Below are 22,217 nucleotides of genomic sequence, written 5' to 3'. Positions count from 1 at the left end.
CTCCAGGGTACTGGAGCAAAGGGGCTTCGGTTTTAGCATTTAAGCACATTTTGCTTTCTTGACCACAAATGTCACTGATGCCTACATCTTTTTCACAATAGCAAGGGGACTTCTCACCTTCAGGACAGTAGAAGCCAGGTGGGCACGGAAACCCACTGTAGTTGGTGATGTTTGCAGGGCAGAAGTAACCAGCGGGACATGGGAAGCACGTTGCTTGCTTAGTGAGGTTGTTGTAGGTCCCTGCAAGGCAGGGAAGAGGGTGGCTGGTCCCCTGGGGACAGAAGCGTCCCATAGGGCAGGGACCTCCTTGTTCTGGAATCCCTGTGAGAAAGAAGAGTTGAAAACCGTAGTTATGTTTCTAGCCCTCAAGGTCTTAGCTAAAGATCACTGAAAATAAAAACCAGCAAGTAAGTATATAAAGCCACTAACTTCCATTTATTTTCTTAAGTATAAACATTTCAAAGCAAATGTGGCAGGCAGAGGTGGACCTAAAAGCCATTGGAGGCCCCCACTTCCCTGAGAATTAAGCATCATCCTGCTTGGCCGGGAGACCACACCACCTGGGACGGACTAAAGAGAATATGGGGGCTCTCAGGGGCTGTGGAGGCCCTGGACTTTGGCCCCAAAGTCCAGGGGAAAGAGCGCCTCTGGTGGCAGGTGGAAGCCCCAGGGTTTTTAAAAAAGGTTAGGGTTAGGGTATGGATATAGAGTTGAAGAGACCAGACAACACTGGATAGAACAGGAAGCTACGTTTATATTTTGTGACCTTAAACTGAATAAGTTTTCCTTTCCCCCACACCTTGGAACCCAAGAGACCACCCCTTGTCCACAGTAGTCAGTTCACAGCATGCACAGAAAATGTCCCAGCTGGTACAGGGCAGCAGTCTGAAGTTTCCTGCACTACTAAGGCACTTGCATGGCTGGCCTCCTGTTCCTGCCTGCTCCTCACAGTCATTCTGTCCCACACTGGTCTTCAGATGATCCACCAAAGTCCCAGCCCTTTGTGCTTCCCCTCCATTTTGTCTTCCTCTTCTCTTCCTCACCTCCCTCCCCACCTGTTCTCAACTGCCCTGCTCCCAAGATTGCGTACCCCTTGACAATGTTTGTCTAACACCCATTGTCTGGACATGACCTGAGAGATGAGGCACAGAGGAGGTTGGACATACTGGTGTTGCAAAAATATTTAGATTTTGGGCAGTGGGCTGCCATGAGGATAGCGCTGATCATGTATCTGAGGGAAGCAGGATTTATTCAGATCCTGGGATCAGCCCTGACTCAAGTCTCACCTTTGCTTTGCAGGAGCGTGCAAGAAATAAACATTCTCCAGATGCTCAGTGACACACTCACCTGTGGGGGAAGGTGAGGAGGCTCCAGGCAGGCAATAGAAGCCAGCAGAGCAGAGTCCAGAGGGGGCCGTGAGCCCAGCTGAGAGGCAGTAGTGGCCAGGTGGGCATGAAATGCAGCTGGTCTCAAGAGAGAGATACAATCTGAGGAAACAGAATTGTCACAGGTAGAGTCAGGATCCAGCCAAGGATGTGGACATCCTGACACCCCGAGATCAATAGCTTGAGCAGCAAGCAACAACTCTGTTGACCAGACAAAATATCAATTATGCATCAATTAGGGTTATTATCAGCTTTATTTTGTATGCCACTTTTCCATACAAGTATGCCCAAAGCAAATCACAATACACGAGCAATAAGCACCAAAGCTATAATAAGCTCTGATCAATTCATTTCAAGACAGAATAGAGTGATTTCAAAACAACGAATCAACTCCATAACAATCCATTTCACTTGTACTAATAACAGCATCACATTAACAATTCAAATTCATTACATAACTAGACCTTAGCAATCCAGTATTGATTAATATCAATCTTCAGATCTAGCAAAAAGGAAACACCCCCTCCCCACAACTCAATACAATAACAAATTGGCAGAAGTGAAATAAAATGTAGGATGACTGAAACACAGCATGTACCAGATCTATGCCAATCGAACCAGTGATGGGAGTTTTCACAACCTATTCCTGGTTCGGCAAACCCATCTCACCCATCTGGGTTGCCTCTCCCCCACTCATGTGGCCCAGCCTTTCCTTACAATTTCCCCTCTTACACCAAGGGAATTCTGAGATCTCACCCAATATTCCTCCATTCTCAAGGCTAAATTGGGTGGTGCTTTCATCTCAACCCAAAGACACCTGCTGCAGCTATTCCAAGGAGTTCCATATCATTAGCGATTCCTTTCTGCACCTGAAGAGGGCTCTGCACCCAACGACACAGAGTCCTCAAGGCTCATACCTCTCAGAGAAGGTCCCTGCTGGGCATGGAAGAGGAGTCCTGGTGCCAGATGGACAAAAATGCCCAGGTGGACAAGGACCTCCAACGCTTGTGTTGGCAGTCCCATCAGGGTTTGGGACACTGGATCCTAAACAGCAAATAGAAAGCCATGCAGTGACGTCAGATCATTTGTTAAGTGGAAGTTGCCAATGAGAGCAATTCAAAATGGCTTCCGTGTGGCACGTGTAACAACAAGAAGCAGCAGTGGCAGCAGAAGCGGGGAGCTAGGGACCCCTAAAGAAAACTCCCAGCATCCATACCAAACTACAGTTCCCAGGATTCCTTGGGGGAAGCGTAGCAGTTAAACCAGTATACAACTAATAAACATTTTTTTATTTGCCAATTGTATCTAGGAGCTTCTTCAACTGTTTGTACATTTGGTTTTAACCGGGTCTTCTAAAATTTGAATGTTCTTAATTTATGTTATCTGTTTTAGCATTTTATTATATTTGCGGGTCACCCTGAGCAGTATTGTACTGGAGGGATGGATATGAATATTTTAACAAACAAACAAAATATTTATAATGTGAAGATATGCCTTTAGGCTGAGGTTGCAAATTTAGGATCTTAAAGTGAATCTGACCTCAATTAAAGTAAAGTTGTGCCATCAAGTTGGTGTTGACTCCTGGCGATCACAGAGCCATGTGGTTGCCTTTGGTAGAATACAGGAGGGGTTTACCATTGCCTTCTCCCGCACAGTGTGAGATGATGCCTTTCAGCATCTTCCTATATTGCTGCTGCCTGATATAGGTGTTTCCCATAGTCTGGGAAACATACCAGTGGGGATTCGAACCACAACCTCTTGCTCCCTAAGCAAGTTACTTTCTCGCTGCACCATTAGGTGGCTTGACCTCAATTAGACACAAGATATTCAAGATATTCAAAGGATTCAACAGCGTAAGAGTGATAAGAAATGTAGACAGAGACAGAACTATTGGTACCTGAATTACAGAAGTACCCTGGCAAACAGGTGCCGCTGGGAGATGATAATCCCCATTCACCACAGAACATCCCTGGGTGGAAAAATAAGCAAACAGATGAACAGCTTTCTATCTGACACTTAGCCACACAGGTAAAATGAAAAAGGATCCTTGCACCGCAACAGAGAAGGATATGTTCCGGTATTGTGTCTTGGCTCTGATGCCCAGCATGGCAATTCTTACGTTGTTTTGGAAACTGTGTTGACAGCCCAGACATGGGAGAGGAATTAAGAGGGACGCTGAAGGAGGCACACATAGGAATCTTTAGAAACATTGTGTGCTACAAGATCAGTTATCTGAGGTGGTTCCTTACCTACAGGGCATTGCTGGCATCTCCCAACCTGGTCCATACCAGGAGATGGGTTGTAAGTCCCAGGTGGGCAAGGATAAAGAGAGACTCCTGTCTTTGGTGGGCAGTAAAAGCCAGGTGGGCAGTGGTACCGTACGCCATTCTGGCAATAGAGGCCAGCTGGGCATGGGAAGCATTCTTCTTGACCTGGAAAAAGGAAAACAAAATGGGCGAAGTGATTGTTCTCTTTCATTCTTGATTTTGCATTTGCAGAACTACAAAAAATGACCTCTTTGGTGTTTCTAGAATTGGCTGGCATGAAGGGGAGGAGAGCTGGTCTTGTGGTCTTGTGAGCATGAAGTGTTCCCTTTGCTAAGCAGGGTCTGCCTGCATTTGCATTTGGAAGGGAGACTACATGTGCAAGCACTGTAAGTTATCCCCCTTAGAGGATGGGGCCATAACTCAGTGGAAGAGCATCCGCATGCTTGCACACAGAAGGCCCCAGGTTTAACCCCTGGCATCTCTAAGTAGGGCTGGGAGAGACTCCTGCCCGCAACTTTGGAGAGCCACTGCCAGTCAGTGTAGACAATACTGAGCTCGGTGGACCCATGGTCTGACTCGGTAGAAGGCAGCTTCCTAGGCTCCTAAGTGACGAGACAGCTGGTCACGCCTATGAGCCCTGCCTGAAGACACCTTTCCACGCCTCCTAACCTGTTATTGCATTGTACTCCCCATCCTGGCAGAGGGACGGCACTGCTGAGCCAGCAGGGCAGAAGTGGCCTTCGGGACACAGGTCTCCGGTTACCTTATCCACTGGCCTTGCAGTTCGGGTCCTGCCCCTGCAGTAAAAGCCTGGAAGCAGAGAGCAAGCAGCTTAAATTCAGCCACACACGTTGCAGAAGGAACGACGGAATAATCAGTGCAAGGAGTACCTACCAATGGGGGTGGAAGGGAGCTGCAGCTCAGTGGTATAGCATCTGCTTTGCATGCAGAAGGTCCTAGGATCAAGCCCTGGCAGCATCTCCAGGTAGGGCTGGGAAAGACTCCTGCCTGGAAGGGATGCTGTCAGTCAGTGTAAAGAATACTGAGCTAGCTGGACTAAGGGTCTGATATGGTATAGGACAGCTTCACACGCACACAGTACTGTAGTGTTTCCCACTAATAGCCAGTTCACACATGCTTGTTTGCCCTTTGGGAACAGAGGAAGCTTCCTTGTACCAAGTCAGATCCTTGGTCCATCTAGCACAGTCTTGTCTACCCTGACTGGCAGCGGTTTCAGGCAGGAGCTTTTCCTCTTCCTTCCTGGAGATGTGATGGACTGAAACAGGGACCTTCTGCATAGAAAGGGGATGCTCTACCATACTACAACAAATAGTATATATTTGTTAATATTTATTTATTTACTTAAATAACTAACGCAAGTCTCTGGGTGGTCTACAACAAAACAATAAAAACAACATTAGAAGGTTAATACATTACAACAATTTAACAATTTAAAATGTTAAAACTATTAAAAACACAATTTAAACAGTATCTAATTAAAAGCCTGGATGAACAAATGTGTCTTGACTGCCTTTTTAAAAGTTGTAAGAGATGGGGAAGCTCTTATTTCAACAACTCCAAATTGTTCAGGGTGGCATGCAGGGTTTCCCCTTTCTGTCCTTACAACCACAGAGGGAGAACAAATTGCCCAAAGTCACCCAGTGAACTTCATGGCTGAGCAAGATGGTCCCCACTGCATTTTATAAAGCAAGATTATTCCTCATCTTCCCTAATGCAAAGAGAATTACCTTCTGAATCACATCTCTGTGACTCAGCAAGAAGATAACATCCTTTCCACATCCTTTATCAGCAAGAAGATAACATCCTCTTCACAGCCTCCCTACCATTATGCATTCTATGGAGAAGTTCTGCCAAAAATCCTTGTCTAGGGGATGTGTAAAAATGGGCCAAGCAACAGATAATAGGTGAGATCCTAAACCTCCTGAAGGCTGCAAGTGAAGATATGGCTATTTATGTTGTTTATGCTATTTAGGTATTTGCATACTTCCCCTCCAAAAAAGCAGATGGCATTCATTGAAAGCAGAAATCTGTAAAATCCCTCCTGAAAGAAAAGCTGGTCAATTTGAATAGGTACATCAGAATACCATCATCCACTTTTAGAAGACAATATCATTGAAAGAATTTCATTGCTGTTATTGTCCTGACCTTTTTGGATAACTAGTGGTGAATCTTGAACGGAATACGTAGGATCAAGCAATGCTATGTGTGTGAATGAGCCATCACAGGTGGATAAATTTGAATGCAACAGTACCTAAGTATACGCTCGTATATAAGCTCTTGGTTTTCCCTCTGAGAAAGCAGCATAATTAAGAGACTTTCTCTCAGAATTGCAATCAAAGAGAAATCCCAAATGACTTTTTACAGCATCACCATATCCTCACTTACCTGGAGCACATGGACCTGTTGGGGAAACACGGCCAGGACTATTGCAGAAGAATCCAGGTGGGCAAGGTAGGCACCAGCTGACGTCCTGAGCTCCCTTCTGCTCATTCCATGTCCCAACGGGGCAGGGCATCTCCCTGGGTTGCTTTGTGCCAGTGGGGCAGTAGTGTCCCGCAGGACAAGGGCCACCAAATGGGAGTCCAGCCTTTGAAAAGAGGAATGGGGTGATTTATGCACAGAAAACTGGTTGCAATCTAGAATATGCAAATGCCAAGATTTGTGGGAACTGCCGAGGCTTTAAATCAGAGGTAACCCAACTCTTGGGTAAGATGAAAGACTTTTGGGCCAAGACCAGCAGTCAAGTATCTGGACTCCACCCCTAGAAGCACTTGACTGGCCAAGGCCTCGATGCATTCTCATTGGCTTAGATTTGTTCAGGAAGTGATCGTTTCATTCTAGACCTTGTACTAAACAACCAAATGGCATCTTTGCCAGATCATGCATGGCTGCTTTCTGCATTGCTCACTGTATTGCAAGTTTCAGCTCATATCCTTCAGGTACTTCTTAATAACCTATCATCAGTTCCCTTCATGAGAATCACAATGTTGACCTGATTTTTTGGAACTTGGACCTGTGCAGCTTCAAACAGCAGTGTTGTCTCCTCCTCAAAATTTATACCTCTCTTTTTTGGACAAAGCTACTGCTTTAACCTTGATGGAGGCCTGTGTACCTGTCCCTTCACAGTACAGCCTGGTGTTGTGTGTGCCGGTGGCGGGATGGGATGTACCCTGTATTGGAAACGCTCCAATCCTAAAAACGAAACATACCCAGAACTGAGAAACTCACTAGCTGTCTTCCATGGTATCAGATCCCTTCAAGAGAATGGATTTCCGTGGAAAAATAAAACCAACAGGCATCACCCTGATACCCTTGAAAAGGATTCAGTAAATTTATGGAGAGTAGAATCACCTTAAGTGGCGCAGCGGGGAAATGCTTGACTAACAAACAGAAAGTTGCTGGTTCAAATCCCCACTGGTATGTTTTCCAGACTATGGGAAACACCTATATCGGGCAGCAGTGATATAGGAAGATGCTGAAAGGCATCATCTCACACTGCACGGGAGGAGGCAATGGTAAACCCCTCCTGTATTCTACCAAAGACAACCACAGGGCTCTGTGGGTGCCAGGAGTCGAAATCTACTTGATGGCAGACTTTACCTTTATGTCTATCAAAATTTAGTAGCCACAATAACAAAAAGGAGGCACTGAACCTCTAAGTGCGGGATATGGGATGGGGCGTAAACCCCAAAGGGATGCTTGCCACTTGGATGGATTGACCCACCTGGGTCTCAGGCCTGAGCAAAGAGACATCCATCAGCTTTGCCCCTTGAAAAGTGGTTGGGATCTTGATAGAAAAGTGGAAGATGGGATGGTTCAAATCAGCACTGTACTTACTGGGGAGACACTGTTGGATCCTTGGAGACAATAATACCCTGGCTGGCAGGGTCCTTCAGGAACAGCCAGACCAGCTTTGCTACAGTACATGCCTGCTGGGCATGGCTTGCAATTGCCCCTTCCTGTGCCACCGGAAATGTCTGAGTAAGTGCCCTGAACAAAACAGAACAACACAACTGCAACAGCAACAAAATAGGTTAGTGACCAAAAGGAAATTGTGGCATGCAAACAAGGAACTCATTTCCCTCTCATCTAAATTGTATCAGAGATTCAGTGCAATCTGATTTAAGAGTCAAATCGAAAGCCACAAACTGACCCAAGAGATACTTTGGATGTGTCTGCTGGCTTGTGCTTTCCCAGTGTGATCTTTGACTTTGTGTCCCCACTACCACCTTTCAACCATGCCATATCACCTATAGCTTTTCAAACGTCTCTCCTATCCCAAAGCAGTTTGCCTCTTGGGTGTGCAGAACAAGAGGTGTGGTTCTTTGGGTCCCAGCAGGAGAATACAACTAGGAAGTTTGAATAGAGGATGCTCAGAACATCCTCTTCATTTCTGTTGCTGTTTTAAAATAAAACCATAAGAATCTTGGCCTAGTTCTCATTAAGGCAGGGATTATCAGACTTGAAATCCCCCCAGATGATTTTGTTCATTCACTGGTGTGGCCACACTTGAAAACAGGGGCTTACAAGCAGAAGATTTTACAAAACTGTTTTCATTGAAGCTGAAGACACAAGCCTCTGTCCAGTTTAAAATGTGGCTTGTCTCTTCAAACTACTGTGTTGTAAACAAACAATAGGCAAACTCCTCATTTCACATACAGTTCTCTTGTACATACAGCCCCTTTTATGATCCTGGCCATGGATCTGGGTGGAATTACAAACTAAAACTTTGGTTTTCAACATTCCTTTTAGCCCTGAAATCCAAGAACAGATGCAGATCTTGTTGATGTTGAAATAAAGTTCCTAGATTTCCACTGAGAAATCTGTCACAGCTCTATGACTTCTTACCACTGGGCAAAGAAGAGGCAGAGTGCTCCGAGCTGGGCAGTAATGTCCTTTGGGGCAAGTCAAGGGTTCTACCAAGCTGGTCTGGTTGCAGAACCTCCCTGCTGGGCATTCCCTGCACACAGACTGAGCTAAACCCTAGAAAGAGGAGAAGAAAACTTCAGCATTTTAGCATTTAGCCACTTTAGCATTTAGCAACTTTAGCATTTTCATTCCTTATTACAGCAACACACCAGACTCAAAACAGCCTCAACAACAAACACGTGTCCTAAATCTGCAACACTGATTTAAATTTTCTTTCATGGAGAGAGTTTTTTCGACTGGAGCTTTGGCTGATCAAACTAATAAAGAAACCAATTAAAGCTGGGGAGAGGGGAGAGATGTCCAGAGTTTTTATGGCCTCCGCTCCTTAATGCACTCCCAGAAATGAAACATATGATCTGCTGCATTATTAATTGGCAAGGAACACAATGTTGTTAACTGTACTCACTGGCTGGAAAGTCCCTGGAGGGCAAGGCTCTGGTTGGAAGGCTCCTTCCAGGGTGTAATGCCCTTCCTTGGCCATCATCTGGGTGGCTGTTTTGGCAGCACCAGGGCAAAAGTAGCCAGATTTGCAAGGTCCAGTGGGAGCCTGTGGATCTGTCCCTTCACAGTACAGCCTGGTATTGGGGGGGGGGGAAATGCACCCTGTATTGGAAACTCTCCAATTCCTTAAAATGAAACATGCCCAGCACTGAGAAACTCATTAGCTGCCTTCCATGGTATCAGATCCCTTCAAGAGCATAGAACAACATGAAAGCAATGTAAGATATTCTCCATAGCAGATGGGGCTGCTCTGGGAAGAGTATCTGCATACTTGCATGCAGAAGGTTCCAAGTTCCCTCCTTGGCAGCATCTCCAGATAGGGCTGAGACAAACTCCTGCCTGCAACCTGGGAGAAGCCGCTTGCAGGCAAGAGACTCTTGCAACCCTATCTTGGAGCCTTCTGCTCATCCCAAAGTGGCTCCACCCCCTAAGGGGAATATCTTCCAGTGCTCACGCATCAAATCTCTCCAGTCCCACCTGGAGATGCCGCCAGGGACTGAACCTGTCACCTTCTGCATGCAAAGCAGATGCTCTGCCACTGAGCTGCATCCCTGCTGTCACTTTGAATGGCTGGGTTTCTCTAGGCACCCCTCCCAGCTCACCACGCTATTGCACAGCTGAACTTTGCTCTTCCTGCAGATTGAAGAACTCACCCAGGTGGGCAGTCCAGACACTGATTGCGATGTTTCAATCCACTGGTGTTGCTGTAGGTCCCTGGAGGGCAGGGGATGGGCACTGATGACCCAAGGGGGCAGTATGCCCCAGGTGGGCAAATATCTCCTGTGACTCCATCTGTGGGGAGCTAAATTTGAGGAAAGGATACTTTGATTACTTATGGGAGGCTTGAGTTCATGGAGTGGCTTGGACAAGTATTTCAATTCCATCACTCTATAAATGTCTCAGAGCATGATACAGATCAATTCAAGACACACTGTAGGAACATAGGAAGTTGCCTTCTACCGAGTCAGGCCATCGGTCCTTCTAGCTCAGTATTGTCTACACTGACTGGCAGTGACTTTCCAAGGTTTCAGGCAAGGGTCTTTCCCAACCCTACCTGGAGATGCTGCCAGGGATTGAACCTGGGACCTTCTACATGGAAGCAGATGCTCTGCCACTGAGTCATCATATCGCCATTCCTGGGAAAGGCTTGGGAGGAACAGACGGCCTCGCAACCTGATTATGAAAAGGCAGAGTCATCTATGCAAGAGACTTACTTACTGGCGTCACTGCTCTTCCCTGGCAGTAGAACCCAGCCTCACACCGACCGCTTGGGGACGTCTGCCCAGGAGCAGCACAGTAAAACCCTGCTCGGCACGGACTACAGTCTTGTAGGCCTGTCAAGCCCTTCCTGTTGCCATAGGTGCCCTCTGGACAAGATTCTGGCTGAGAGCTGCCGCTGGCACAGTAAGACCCCTGCAAAACAAACCCAGCTCCTTATGGCTCTCAAAGTTCTCTCTCTCTCTCTCTCTCTCTCTCTCTCTCTCTCTCTCTCTCTCACACACACACACACACACACCACCCTCCACTCAACTGACCAGTGTCCTCGAAGCCGTTTATAAAAAAGAACATTAAAACCAAAATCTAAAACCCTTAAAACTAAATCTAAAAAATATATAAATCTAAATAAATCACAACTATAAATAAAATGAAAACATTAAAACTAGGGATGTGCATGAACCGAGCTTTGTGCACAAGTTCAGCACTGCCGGGAGGGGATGGGAGTGGGCTGGGGAGTGGCAAGCAACATCTTGAAAAGGAGGAAAGCAGGTCCTTACCTGCTCTCTGCCACCCCATGCAGCTACCTGCTGCAGTGGTGCTTCTCCAAAGAACCCACGCGCGGTGCCAGCATGTACATGGGAGTCCGCACATGGGTTCTTGGGAGGAACGCAGCTGCTGCTGCAGGAAGCTGCATGGGGTGGCAGAGACATGCTCTCCTCCTTTTTAAAGATCTCACTCACTGCTCCACACCCTCCCAGCGGCGATGAACTGGTTCATGCAGAAACCTCAGTCCGTGTACAAACCTCGGTTCATGCACAAACCTCGGTTCGTGCACATTCCTAACCAAAACAGCCTGTAAGCCGGTACAGAGTCATCAGAGTTTGTGTGTTTATAAACCCCACAGTCTAGTAGTTTATTGAGTTCAGCATGGTAACTGTTGCCACCAAGTACTTAGAATGACAGAAGGAGAAGTCATAAGGTGCCTGGTAGAGTCAGTAGGAAGTTAACTGCCAAGAAAGAAGTTAGCAGAAAGGGACTCAGAGAATAAACTTAACTGGTTGTGCTTTGAACTATGTACATATTGGAAAGGACCATGACTCGCTTTGTTTGTTTTTCTTTGTGAAACAACAAATCCTTTTTATTTTTAAAATATTTGGACTTTCTCTATTGGAGCAACATGAATGCCTAAAGCCTCCCTCACTATCAAGAGCAGTAGATATGATAAGAGAGGACTATTGAAGATAAAAATGGTGGCAGCAGAAACAGGAGCTTAGAAGCTTGCCAGAAGAGGAAGGCTTTAGCCTGACATCTAAACATGTACGAGGAAGTCTCGTGCCCCAGGCGGATTTTCCCCAGGCATTCGATAGAGGAGGGGCCAATTCTGAGAAGGCAATTGGAATTCTGTCCCTGCTAGCCACCTGTTGCACCACTGTGGGTGGTGGCACCCAGAGGAGAGCCTCCGAAGGTGACCTTAAAGTACAGGCAGGAATGTTTTGGAGGAGGCACTCCTTGAGGTAGAGTCAAGGCTCATGGGGCACCGAGACTCTGCACATCTGGCCTGATTTACCCAGCACCCCCTTCTTCTCTTTCAGCTCACCAATGGGCACATTTTGGGTTGGGTCGTAGCCACAGTGTCACAGTAGAAACCAGCTGGACACGGCTTGCACAGATCTCCACCACCGTGCGTGGAATTGTCCCAGTAAGAGCCAGGCAGGCAGGGAAAAGAATAAGGAAACCCAGTCCCTGGGGGGCAGGCATATCCAGGGGGGCAATTCCCACTCTATGAAGAAAAACACAAATTGGATATTAATGAGGTTCACATTATTATTGGTTTATAGAACACTATCCATGCGCATGATACTTCATAAAGAATGAAAAGATAAGGCCTTATCCCAGATGGCATACAGTCTAGAACATGACCCAAGGGAGATGACAAGGGGAGGGAAACTGAGGCAGGAAGAAACAGGGTGGGAATGTGTGTTTATTACAGTTATACATACTTAGTTGCAGCAGGGCTTGGGGACTAGGGGATTGTGCCAAAGGCATCATGGAAAGTCATCTTCATTAAAAGAGTGAGATAATCCATCCAGATAACACCAGTAAGCAGTGAGAAGATGAGAAGGAAGGGAAGTTTAAAAACAAACAAGCCATGCATAAGTATCCAAGGAGTGGGAAGGTGTGCTTAAGAAGAGGACAGTCTGAGAGACTCACTGGCTGGGATAGTCCCTGGGGTTCTCGCCCTTCTCTGTAGCAGAATTTGCCCATGGGGCAGAGCAAGCATTGGTCGGCTGTGCCCAGCCCTCTTTGACTTCCAAAAGTCCCATTAGGGCATGGCCTAGCGTGCGAATGCTGGAGGCAAAGAGAACTTCAGATGTTTTTTAAAGCCAGAATGACAATCTCACTTTGTTAGATCAACCAACTGGACAATCTTGGTTCAAAGCATCATATACAGTCTCTATTATACTTAAAACAGCTCTCCTGGCTCAATCCAGATATCATGACATTGTCAAATCATGGTTTGTACTGACCAGAGTTAAGAACTCACACCATGGCATGAATTTCCAAGCATACAGTAAGCAAACCCTGGTTTAGAATGGCTCATACACATTCCTTTTTCATCAGCTGAGCCCTTGTTCCTTCCCATCTGCATGACACAGCAGCCTCTTGAGGTGGAGAAATAACCCTAAATCTGCTTTGTCAATTGTGAATTAAGACATGATGGCAAATCATGGTTAATGCAAAATGCAGTTTACAAATCAGCTTCAAACTGTGGTTTCATATCCTGCTTTGGTAGCCCAAACCCTGGTTTGTATGCTCATGTCAGTTCAGACGTAATGGCAAATCATGACTTGACTTCGCAAACCAGCATTTGGTGGTATGTCTGAATGCATCCAGTGGTTTGCTTAAGGCTACTGAGAGTTCATGGCTGTGATGAGATCTGAACTGCAAAACATCCTGGTTCTCTGCTCTGTCCCTTAGCCACAATACAACAGCAGTACTGTAGGACAAGGGCCTTCTGTGACATCTAAGCATGATGAAATAGAAGAGGTGGCAACCGTGAACAACATTAACCCCAAAATAATACTTACGATGTCACCCTGTGGACAATAGTAGCCTCTAGGACAGGCATTCCCACTGGCATTTGGAGCAGCTGCCAGTCCTTCAGGGCAGAGCAGGCCTGCTGGACAGACCATCATAAGCATCATCATCTCCCTGCTGGTGTTCAGGTCTGCACAGTAATGCCCAACAAGGCAGGGCAAGCAGGAGGTGGAGCCAGGATCCTGCACAACAGGAAGAAGAGACACCCAGCAGCCTTATTTTCAGAAGTTCAGAGTTGGAAAGGAACTTTGGTAATGGTAATGTGAATTTGGTAATGTGAATCCAGTGGGAGCCCAGGTAGCTACAGAAATAGGAAGACCTCTGGAAAGGTGTCCCAATCCACTTCTCTAGCATCCTATGACACAGGGTTAGTAATAGCAGGAATGAAATTCAGAGTCAGTGGGGTTAGAGACCATCAGGACCTCCAAGTGAGCTGGCATTCTACACAATTTTAACAATACCAAATCCAGCTCCTTTTGCTCACAAAATATGGAAATCAGAGAAAGACTTCCTGTTGGCAGTTCCTCAGCACTGGTTGCAAAACTTGTTCCGTACTCTTACCCTGCCTGCTGATATGGCACAGGGTACACAGACAGCAATGGATGGTATTGTCCTGGTTTCAGTTCCCAGCAAGTACCACAAAAGGAAGAGATTGCAGGTGATCATACAAACCTTTCTTTTGGAATCTTCCTTGCTTTGTTTGACATGGCTAACTTCTCCCTTAAGCTTAATATCTGCCTTCAACTTGCCTTTCCCAACTTGCCTGTCTACCTTTTTCTCTTGGTGTCCTTGAATCAAATTTCATCCTGCTTCTTTCCCTGGATCTGTTCCTCCTAAGACGATACAAATAAAACTTGTACACAACTTTATACACAAAGGCACATGGGGAAGATAATACCAGTTTTATTTGTTGTAGGTCTCTCTTCACCATTCCTTCCATATCTCTGATCATAATGAATAGTTCGAAGGATAAATGGCCAGAAATCTGAAGCTACAGAAAACCAACCTGGGTGGGAATAACAGTGGAAACCAGAAAGCTACCAATTTTTCCTCATCAATATGGAAATGTTGGCCATTAATGCTTAAAAATTATCCACCACAGTTCAGACACTGCTGAACAGGGCAGAGAGTTTGCCGTTTGTTTGTCAGATAACCATTCTGCTGATTGTCTCGTCTGTGGGTCTAACACACTATTTTACCTTTGATGGCAAAATGAACATTCAATTTCATTGCAATTTGGGCCCCCCAAGGAGCCAATCTGGAGCAGTAATATCTGCTCCCTTCTTTTCCACAGCTTTAATCGTTCCGACAATGAGGAGGAGAAATCATCCAAATTATACATTTCTTCAAAATGGCATTTGGCCAGCTGGGTAGCTACCAGGCCCTATTAAAATGACAGCAATTTTCACGTCAGTTGGAACGTGTCTCTGAGACTCCTATGATTTGCATTAATGATCATGGAAGGGAGACTCTAACACAGCCAGTTCTGTGAGGCTGGGCTGCCTGCTGCTGTCTTTTTCTTTAAAAGTGTAGCCTACTCAGGTGCCAACTGGACCCAGAGATGGCCACTTTGCATCCGTCCTTATGAATTGTTCTGACCAAATTGAAAACAGTCCCAGATGTGGCCTGGCTGCAATTGATGCAGATCAAAGTGACACATAGGGATGTGCACGGTCCGGAGAAGTCCGGACCGGCACCGAAGGGGGGCCTTGTTTTTAGGGCGGGGAGGGCTTGCTTAGCCCTCCCGCCTCCTTGCCCCCGCCAGCGCCCGTATTGTACTGTATAGGGGTGCTGGAAACCAGCCGCCCCCCCCCCGCCGCCGCCGCCGCCGCCGCGGCGAAATAACCTCTAAAACCATCCAGCCCTCCCTCCCTCCCAGCTAGCTGCCCGCCCACCCACCCAGTCGCTCACCCGGTCGCTGGATAAAAAGCGAGAGGAGCTCCGGCACAGAGCTCCTCTTGCTTGGAAGGCCTCCAGCAGAATGGTGGCTTGCGCACGCGCGCATGCGCGCGCCGCAAACCACGCCGTTCTCCGGAGGCCCGGTCTACCCGGCGGGAAAGGGCCGGGTAGACCGGGCCTCCGATCGCTGGGTAGACCGGGCCTCCGATCGCCGGGTAGACCGGGCCTCTGGAGAACGGCGTGGTTTGCGGCGCGCGCATGCAAACTAACTAGCACTGGCCTTCCAGGGTTTCAGGCAGGGGTCTTTCCCAGTCCTACCTAGGGATACTATCAGGGATTGAACCTGGGATTTTCTGCATGCAAAACAGGTGCTCTGCTATTCAGCTAGGCCCTTTCCCCTTGAGTTTTGCAAGGAGAAAATGGCAGACAGGCAGGAGGATTAAGATAGAAGTTTACATACTTTGATCTAGAAGCTGCTGGTTTCTAGGTTAGTTCTTCTTCTTCATGTTCCTTAGAAAGGGGAAAAGCAGAGCTGTCTATTACTACAGTGCAGCCAGGATGCAGGTGGCACTTACCGAAAATTTGCCAGCACCACACTCGCTAGGAGCAACAGTGCCCAGTTCAGGACAGTGATACCCTCCAGGACAGGGTAGGCATTCTTTGGCTGATGCTGCCCCTTGCTCTGTGCGGTAAGTTCCCCTGGACAAGGAAAGGGCAGACAATGGAGAGCAGCAATGAATGAACCAACTCTTACTACCACAATGAGTGAATAAACAATCCAAACAGTTGTGCCCAGTTTTGCTGAAGGAGCCTGGGTGCTGTGCGATGGTCTCTCTCTTTCCCCTCTTCCTGCAAAGCTGCTCAGTCTCCTTCGTTAGCTCTTTATTGAGCTCTGCAATTACTATACGTTGTGTAGCAACCATAGTTCTTGGAAGCGAGAAGGCATGAAAATGACATTTCTTTTCATCAGTTTGTAACATAGACATATCCATCTAGATCAGCTATCTGTCCAGTTCTATCTGTCGAGAAATTTAACTTCTGTCCAGATAGAACTGTCTAGAGTTGTGGGGATTTTTTTTTTAAGAGAGCACCATGCACAGGAAGGGGTGTCTAAATCAACAAAATCTAATACATTAGGGAAAAAAACCCTCCAAATAATTTAAAACAGTTCAAGAGCACTAGGAACCAAGGAACAGCACAGGGTGACAGAAATCACAAAACCGGGGTGGGTGGGGGGACAATAAGATCAAACCAAATGCATGCCCAAACAAGAACATTTTAAGCAAATTGCAAAACGTCATCAGGGAAGGAGCTAAGAGGGGCTCATAGGATAAGGAGTTCCACAGCCTGCCTGGGAGTTCTTCACACATGGCTACATGCTTTGGGGTAAATGCTGAGTGAAGCCACTTCAAACTACACTTGTGGCATTGAGGGAAGCTGCCCCTCCCCTCTGCTCTTGGATCTATCTATCTATCTATCTATAATATTTCTATACCGCCGAAAACTTGGGTCGGTGGGCAGTTGACAATTAAAATAATTTAAAACATGGCATGCATCTGTGTTTTCCTTCTAGCCAATTGTGGGGGGAGTAGATTCCTAAAGAGTGAAATCTGCATTTTTAAAGAGAGTATCCTTCTTATCATGCTAATGATTTGACATCAGTGCCTCTCCCTATTTGCTCAGGCATTTTCAGAAAAACTCCTTAAAACCAGCATTTTTAAAATCCGGAAATACACCGAGATAAGCTAGAATTCGCATCACAACGCCCGATTTGAGTGTAGAGTGGGTCCAAGAATCTCAAAGGGACTTGGCTGGTGTAAACACACACACTCTCTTCTGAAGGAGATTTAGGGTAGAAGCCCTGTGTGCAAAGCCTCCAGAGCACGGAAAGCAAACAAGTCTGCACTGGATTTCCAAAAGTGATGGAACTCTCTGATGATTAGCAAAGTGGCTGAATACATTCATGCCATGGAGCCTAGTATGAGTAGCTGTGTATCAAGGGTTTTGTTTTGTTTTTGTTTTGGTGTTCCATGGTTTTTACTGTTTAACTGATTTTAAGGTTTTAAATGGTGATCTTTATGGAGTTTTATTGTATTTTAACAATAAAATACATCATCGCATTGAGATGCCTTATGAAAAGCGGTATAAAAACTGAACAATAAATACATAGATAAAATAAATAACAGGACATATTTGGCTTACGGTGGGCAGAAAACTGGCTTGGCAGTTCCTTCTGAGCAGTACGATCCTTTGGGGCAGGAGATGCAATCTTCCTTTTTAGCATTTCCAAGCCTGGTACTATAGGTGCCTGCTGGGCAGGGGAACTGCGTGCTTGTCTGTGTGCCTTTTCCAAAGAGAAAAAGGGAGGCAGAGAATGAACCTAATTGTAGTCATCTCTCTCTCTCTCTCTCTCTCTCTCTCTCTCTCTCTCTCTCTCTCTCTCTCTCCATCCATCTATCCATCTATCAATTTTTTATGCCGCCCAAAACTTCTGGTACCTGGGAGGCTCACAACAACATAAAAAGTTAAAACACAAAAATAAAAACATTACAACAATTTAAAGCCACAATTAAATTAAAAGGTGTGGGTGAAAATGTAAGTCTTTAAGGACTTTTTAAAGTCAGAGATGGGGAGGCTCTCATCTCGGCAGGGAGGGCATTCCAGAGTGTAGGGGCAGCAACAGGGCAAAAGAGGCACCTTTTACCATGGTGATTCTCTTTATTTAGCAGGGGGAGAGTAACTGGTCCTATCCACCCCCAGCACAGTACCTTCACTGACTGTTGCTGGTGTCTAGCTCATGTTTCTTTTTCGATTGTGAGTACTTTGGGGACAGGGATCCATCTTATTTATTTCTTATTTCTCTGTGTAAACCACCCTGAGCCATTTTTGGAAGCGCGGTATAGAAATCAAATAAATAATAAATAAATAATAATAATTTCATACCACACTGACTGATTTTCTTGCACATTTCCAGTGATGGCTGTTTTTAAAAGTCAAGACATTCCGTAAGACACAACATTGGTTTGACACAGCAAGAGAGCTCTTCTCTTCTTATGGGCATATTAACTGAAGCAGCAGGCTAGAACGTGGCAAGATATTTGGATTCACAATGATTCATGCCAACAGACCCAATCTCCCTTTTTTTTACACATGCTTGAAACCCCATGTGGGGAAAGCCACTCAGGGGGCATAATCTGCAAGAGGCACACATGGACTCCAGGAATAAACCAGTGTATGAGAAAAAACCTCTGCTCCGGCTGGTTGGCTTCTACTTACCCTCTGGGCAGAAATAGCCAGCACTGCAGCTTCCAGACGGGGTCTGAGCACCCGCCATGCAGAACCAGCCTGCGGGACACAGCATACACTCCTCTTCTGCTGCTAGGCCTGTTCTGTTGCTCCAGGTGCCTGGGGCACACTTGTGCTCCATGGGGTGCTTGGTTCCTGGAGGGCAATAGTGACCAGCTGGGCAGGGGGCTGGTGGTTTCTGCTTCCCTCCTGAGCCTGGGAATACAAGGATGGAGAGGAAGGATGAGGCCAAGCAGCCAAGGGTATCTACCATCTTCAGGAGGACAAAGCTCCTGAAGGTGGCTCTTCACCCGGGCTTTTTTATGAGAGTACATTTTTTACTGATGCCGCTGTGTGTTTTGCATGTGACTGTTTTATGTCGATTTTTAAACATTTAAATAGATATATATTATTTTTATATTTAATATTTGTACTTTTAATTTGTATTTGTGCATTGTTTTAATTCTGATGTAAACAGCTTTGGGGTTATTTTAATGAAAAGCGGTATAGAAATGGAACAATAGATTAAAAAATTAAATAAAAAGCTGCTGCTGAGGATCATAGGAAGATGCCTTATGCTGAGTCAGGGCATCTAGCTCAGTATTGTCTGCACAGACTGGCAGCAGCTCTCCAAGGTTTCTGGAAGATGTCTCTCCCAGCCCTTTCTGGGATTGCCAGGGGTTGAATCTCGGACCTTTTGCATGCATGTCCTACCACTGAGCGTCAGCCCCATCCCCTAAGGGGAATATCTTACAGCAGACAGTACTCACATGTAGTCACCCATTCAAATGCAAACAAGGGGAAGGTCAAATGCATAGCAAGGGGAAGGTCAACTAACACTCACTACCTCAGGCAGACTAGTTCAAAGGTATGTATCAGCATAGGACCAGGGATGGCTGGTCATTGAGAGAGGCAAGGAACTAGTCCAGGGTTTCTTAACCCTTGGCCCCCAGATGTTGTTGGACTACAACTCCCATCATCCTCAGCCACAAAGGTCATGTCTGGAGATGATGGGAGTTGTAGTCCAACAACATCTGGGGGCCCAAGGTTAAGAAACCCTGAGCTAGTCCATTATATGAATACCAAGTCTATACCAAGTCAAGTCATTGATCAGTCTAGCCCAGCCTCAAAGGAGAGGGTGGTTTCCCTCTTTCCCCTACTTGTGGGCTTCCCACGTGTGCCTGGTTGGCTGCTGGGTGAGGGTCTCAGTGGGTCTTGGCCTGATTCAGCAGAGCTTTTCTCATGCTCTTATGACCAAACAGGTTCTTGATTCAATTGAGCTATGGATGCTTCCCATAAAGATGTTGCCATGCTATCACTAGGGGCATGGCTTGTCTGGAAGAGGAACCTGGGATCTGTCATACCCAAATGATCTGCCATCTCAGCCATGTATATTTAGGCATAGTAGGTCACAGGGGACTAAGGCTTCCTGAAAAAGGTGGGCATTGGAAAGCAGAAGGAAGGACATACCTCTTATGCAGACAAATCGCTCTGGACAGGTTTCGCACTGGGATTTATCAAAGAGGTCAGAGTGGTTGCTGAATGTCCCTGACGGGCAAGCATTGGTGGGGGCATGAGGACTGGTGGAGCCAGCTGGGCAAACATATCTGCGAACAAAGCAGAGCTCAGTTGTAACATAGTGAAAGCAAAAGAAATGGCTTTAGGTAATCCAAACCCACTGTGTTCTACAAGGAGGAAACTGCTCTCGAGCTAATCTGTTCATGTCTCTGTGGTGTGGAATAATGGGGTTGCCATGGGCATCTATTGGATCACACCTGACATTACTGACAATGCTAACTCCCCAGATCTCCATCATTCTGTGAGCATTTAAGCATGGATGAAGGTAGGCAAAGGTTGATTCTCCAGCTGTTGCTGAACTTCAGCTCCCATGATTCTCACAATTTATTGTCGCTGGGAATGACGGGAGTTGAAGTTTGGCAACAGCTGGAGGGCCAAGTTCCCCTACCCCAGAGCTAGACACTTTCATGGATGAAGAGTTACAACTGTGCTTTCAAATAATGGCTGATCTATATACTAACTAGGTGTTGCACACATACAAGGATGTTGGGTTAGCTAGTTCAGCTGTGAGGGGAGTTTGTGCTCCAGACTAGTGTTGCCTGGACACTAACCTCCTTGGTGTGCACAACAAGGTGGTAAGCCTTGTTCTAGTACATGAGCCAGGCCTAGAAATTTTGACACCAGTACCATCTCAAGGGAAGAATGCTCATGGTGATTTTTGGCAATGTCTTATCACACGCCCACTCCCACCCCCCAGATATGGAAAATAGGTGATAGCATTGCTGCACTTACAGCTTTCTCTGCATTCACGCCTTCTTTATTCCTACCCTCAAATGTTAGGGTAAGCTTGTAGTCATTTTTGTACAGGTTAGGAACAGGGTTAGAATAACACTACACAAGTTGTTGTCCTCTCTCCATGGAGTAATCTTTGGAGGACATTCCTACCAGTCTTCATTTGCATTCCTCTGACATCGACAGAATTTTACAGAATGTGTGTGTGTGTGTTTAAAACTTTTAAAAGCTTTTACAACACCATTGCAAATTTTGCAAATGCAGGCCTGATGGTCATGACAACCAAAGCACTGCAAGTTGAACATGTCGCAGTGCTAACACTCATTTCCCAACTCTAGGAGTGTAGACCTTGTCAAAAATCACAATGAGCATTCCTCCCTCCAGATGGTACCAACTACCCCACCTCGCTCATGCACATTTACATTGCAAGGATCATTGCAAGGATTACATTACATTACATTACATTAACTATTTACATTGCAAGGACTGCTTGTGCAACAGCACAACTTGGGGACATTGCAAAGCCATGCAACTTCCTTGAGACTTGCAGTTGTTGTGTTGGTTGTGCAAGCACTTTGTCAGTCTGGGTACCAGCCAGTGCCTTTTGAGCCATTTCATATGTCTGTCTCAGCAGTAAGTCCCCTATCCCTTGTGTCCCCTAACATGGCCACTGTCACAGCCCTGAAAGAAAGCAGCTGGGGGGTGAGAGGAAAAGAGAATGATAGATATTTACCCTGGCATGCACTCAGAGTCCGGTTTGGCCAGGCCTCCTTGGGTGCAAGCTCTTCCTGCAGGACAAACACTGCAGTCTGCAAGCTCATCTTGACCCTGGAGAGGATTGTAGGTCCCTGGAGGGCATGGGCTTGGGTAGCTCGCTCCATCGGGGCAGAAATAGCCAGCAGGACACTTCAGACAGAGTTTGATTCCTGGGTATGTGTGGGAGGAAAGAACCACCGATAACCAAATCTGTATTTTTTGTCATGATTTATTTGAGAACTCCAGTGTGTGAGAGAGGTTGCTGAGAATTCTGTTAGCAAAACCTCCCTCCTTCAGATAGGTGATGTTGGAGGCTTGCTAATTAAACTGCTTGAAGCATGTATTAAGAACTGAAGTGAACTGTATTGGAGCTGAAATTTCTCCAGCGTGAAAGTTGAAAGAGAATTTCAGGTTCCTCCAAGGAAAACTGAAAATCAGAGGAATTTCAAGGTTCTTCTCAAAAAGAAACTTTGGGGATTTTTTTCCAGATAGTTCCTTCACATTTCAGAAAGTGATACAGTTCATTTTCAAGAAAAGAAAACAGATT

General features: G+C 46.1%; 1 protein-coding gene across 1 annotated transcript in view; it reads right to left on the bottom strand.

Moving 5' to 3' along the window:
* Positions 1 to 22,217, bottom strand: part of LOC128333828 (multiple epidermal growth factor-like domains protein 6) — a gene marked incomplete at its 3' end in the record, with an annotated part of 53,485 nt that overhangs the window by 16,154 nt on the left and 15,114 nt on the right. The window contains exons 4-22 of the mRNA XM_053269844.1: positions 21,648 to 21,840; positions 20,075 to 20,211; positions 18,596 to 18,820; positions 17,522 to 17,663; positions 15,895 to 16,018; positions 12,533 to 12,670; positions 11,919 to 12,101; positions 10,322 to 10,516; positions 9,757 to 9,905; positions 9,009 to 9,177; positions 8,522 to 8,656; positions 7,511 to 7,663; positions 6,059 to 6,260; positions 4,322 to 4,462; positions 3,635 to 3,817; positions 3,283 to 3,354; positions 2,303 to 2,429; positions 1,348 to 1,487; positions 118 to 321 (exon numbers count right to left, since the gene is read on the bottom strand). Coding sequence (XP_053125819.1) covers positions 118 to 321; positions 1,348 to 1,487; positions 2,303 to 2,429; positions 3,283 to 3,354; positions 3,635 to 3,817; positions 4,322 to 4,462; positions 6,059 to 6,260; positions 7,511 to 7,663; positions 8,522 to 8,656; positions 9,009 to 9,177; positions 9,757 to 9,905; positions 10,322 to 10,516; positions 11,919 to 12,101; positions 12,533 to 12,670; positions 15,895 to 16,018; positions 17,522 to 17,663; positions 18,596 to 18,820; positions 20,075 to 20,211; positions 21,648 to 21,840 — 3,012 coding nt within the window. The remainder of the gene's footprint in view (positions 1 to 117; positions 322 to 1,347; positions 1,488 to 2,302; positions 2,430 to 3,282; positions 3,355 to 3,634; positions 3,818 to 4,321; positions 4,463 to 6,058; positions 6,261 to 7,510; positions 7,664 to 8,521; positions 8,657 to 9,008; positions 9,178 to 9,756; positions 9,906 to 10,321; positions 10,517 to 11,918; positions 12,102 to 12,532; positions 12,671 to 15,894; positions 16,019 to 17,521; positions 17,664 to 18,595; positions 18,821 to 20,074; positions 20,212 to 21,647; positions 21,841 to 22,217) is intronic.

Source organism: Hemicordylus capensis, chromosome 8 (assembly GCF_027244095.1).
Source record: "Hemicordylus capensis ecotype Gifberg chromosome 8, rHemCap1.1.pri, whole genome shotgun sequence".
Taxonomy (NCBI): Eukaryota; Metazoa; Chordata; class Lepidosauria; order Squamata; family Cordylidae; genus Hemicordylus; species Hemicordylus capensis.
The sequence above is the reverse complement of the archived record's forward strand: the minus strand, read 5'-3'. Positions and strand labels throughout refer to the sequence as shown.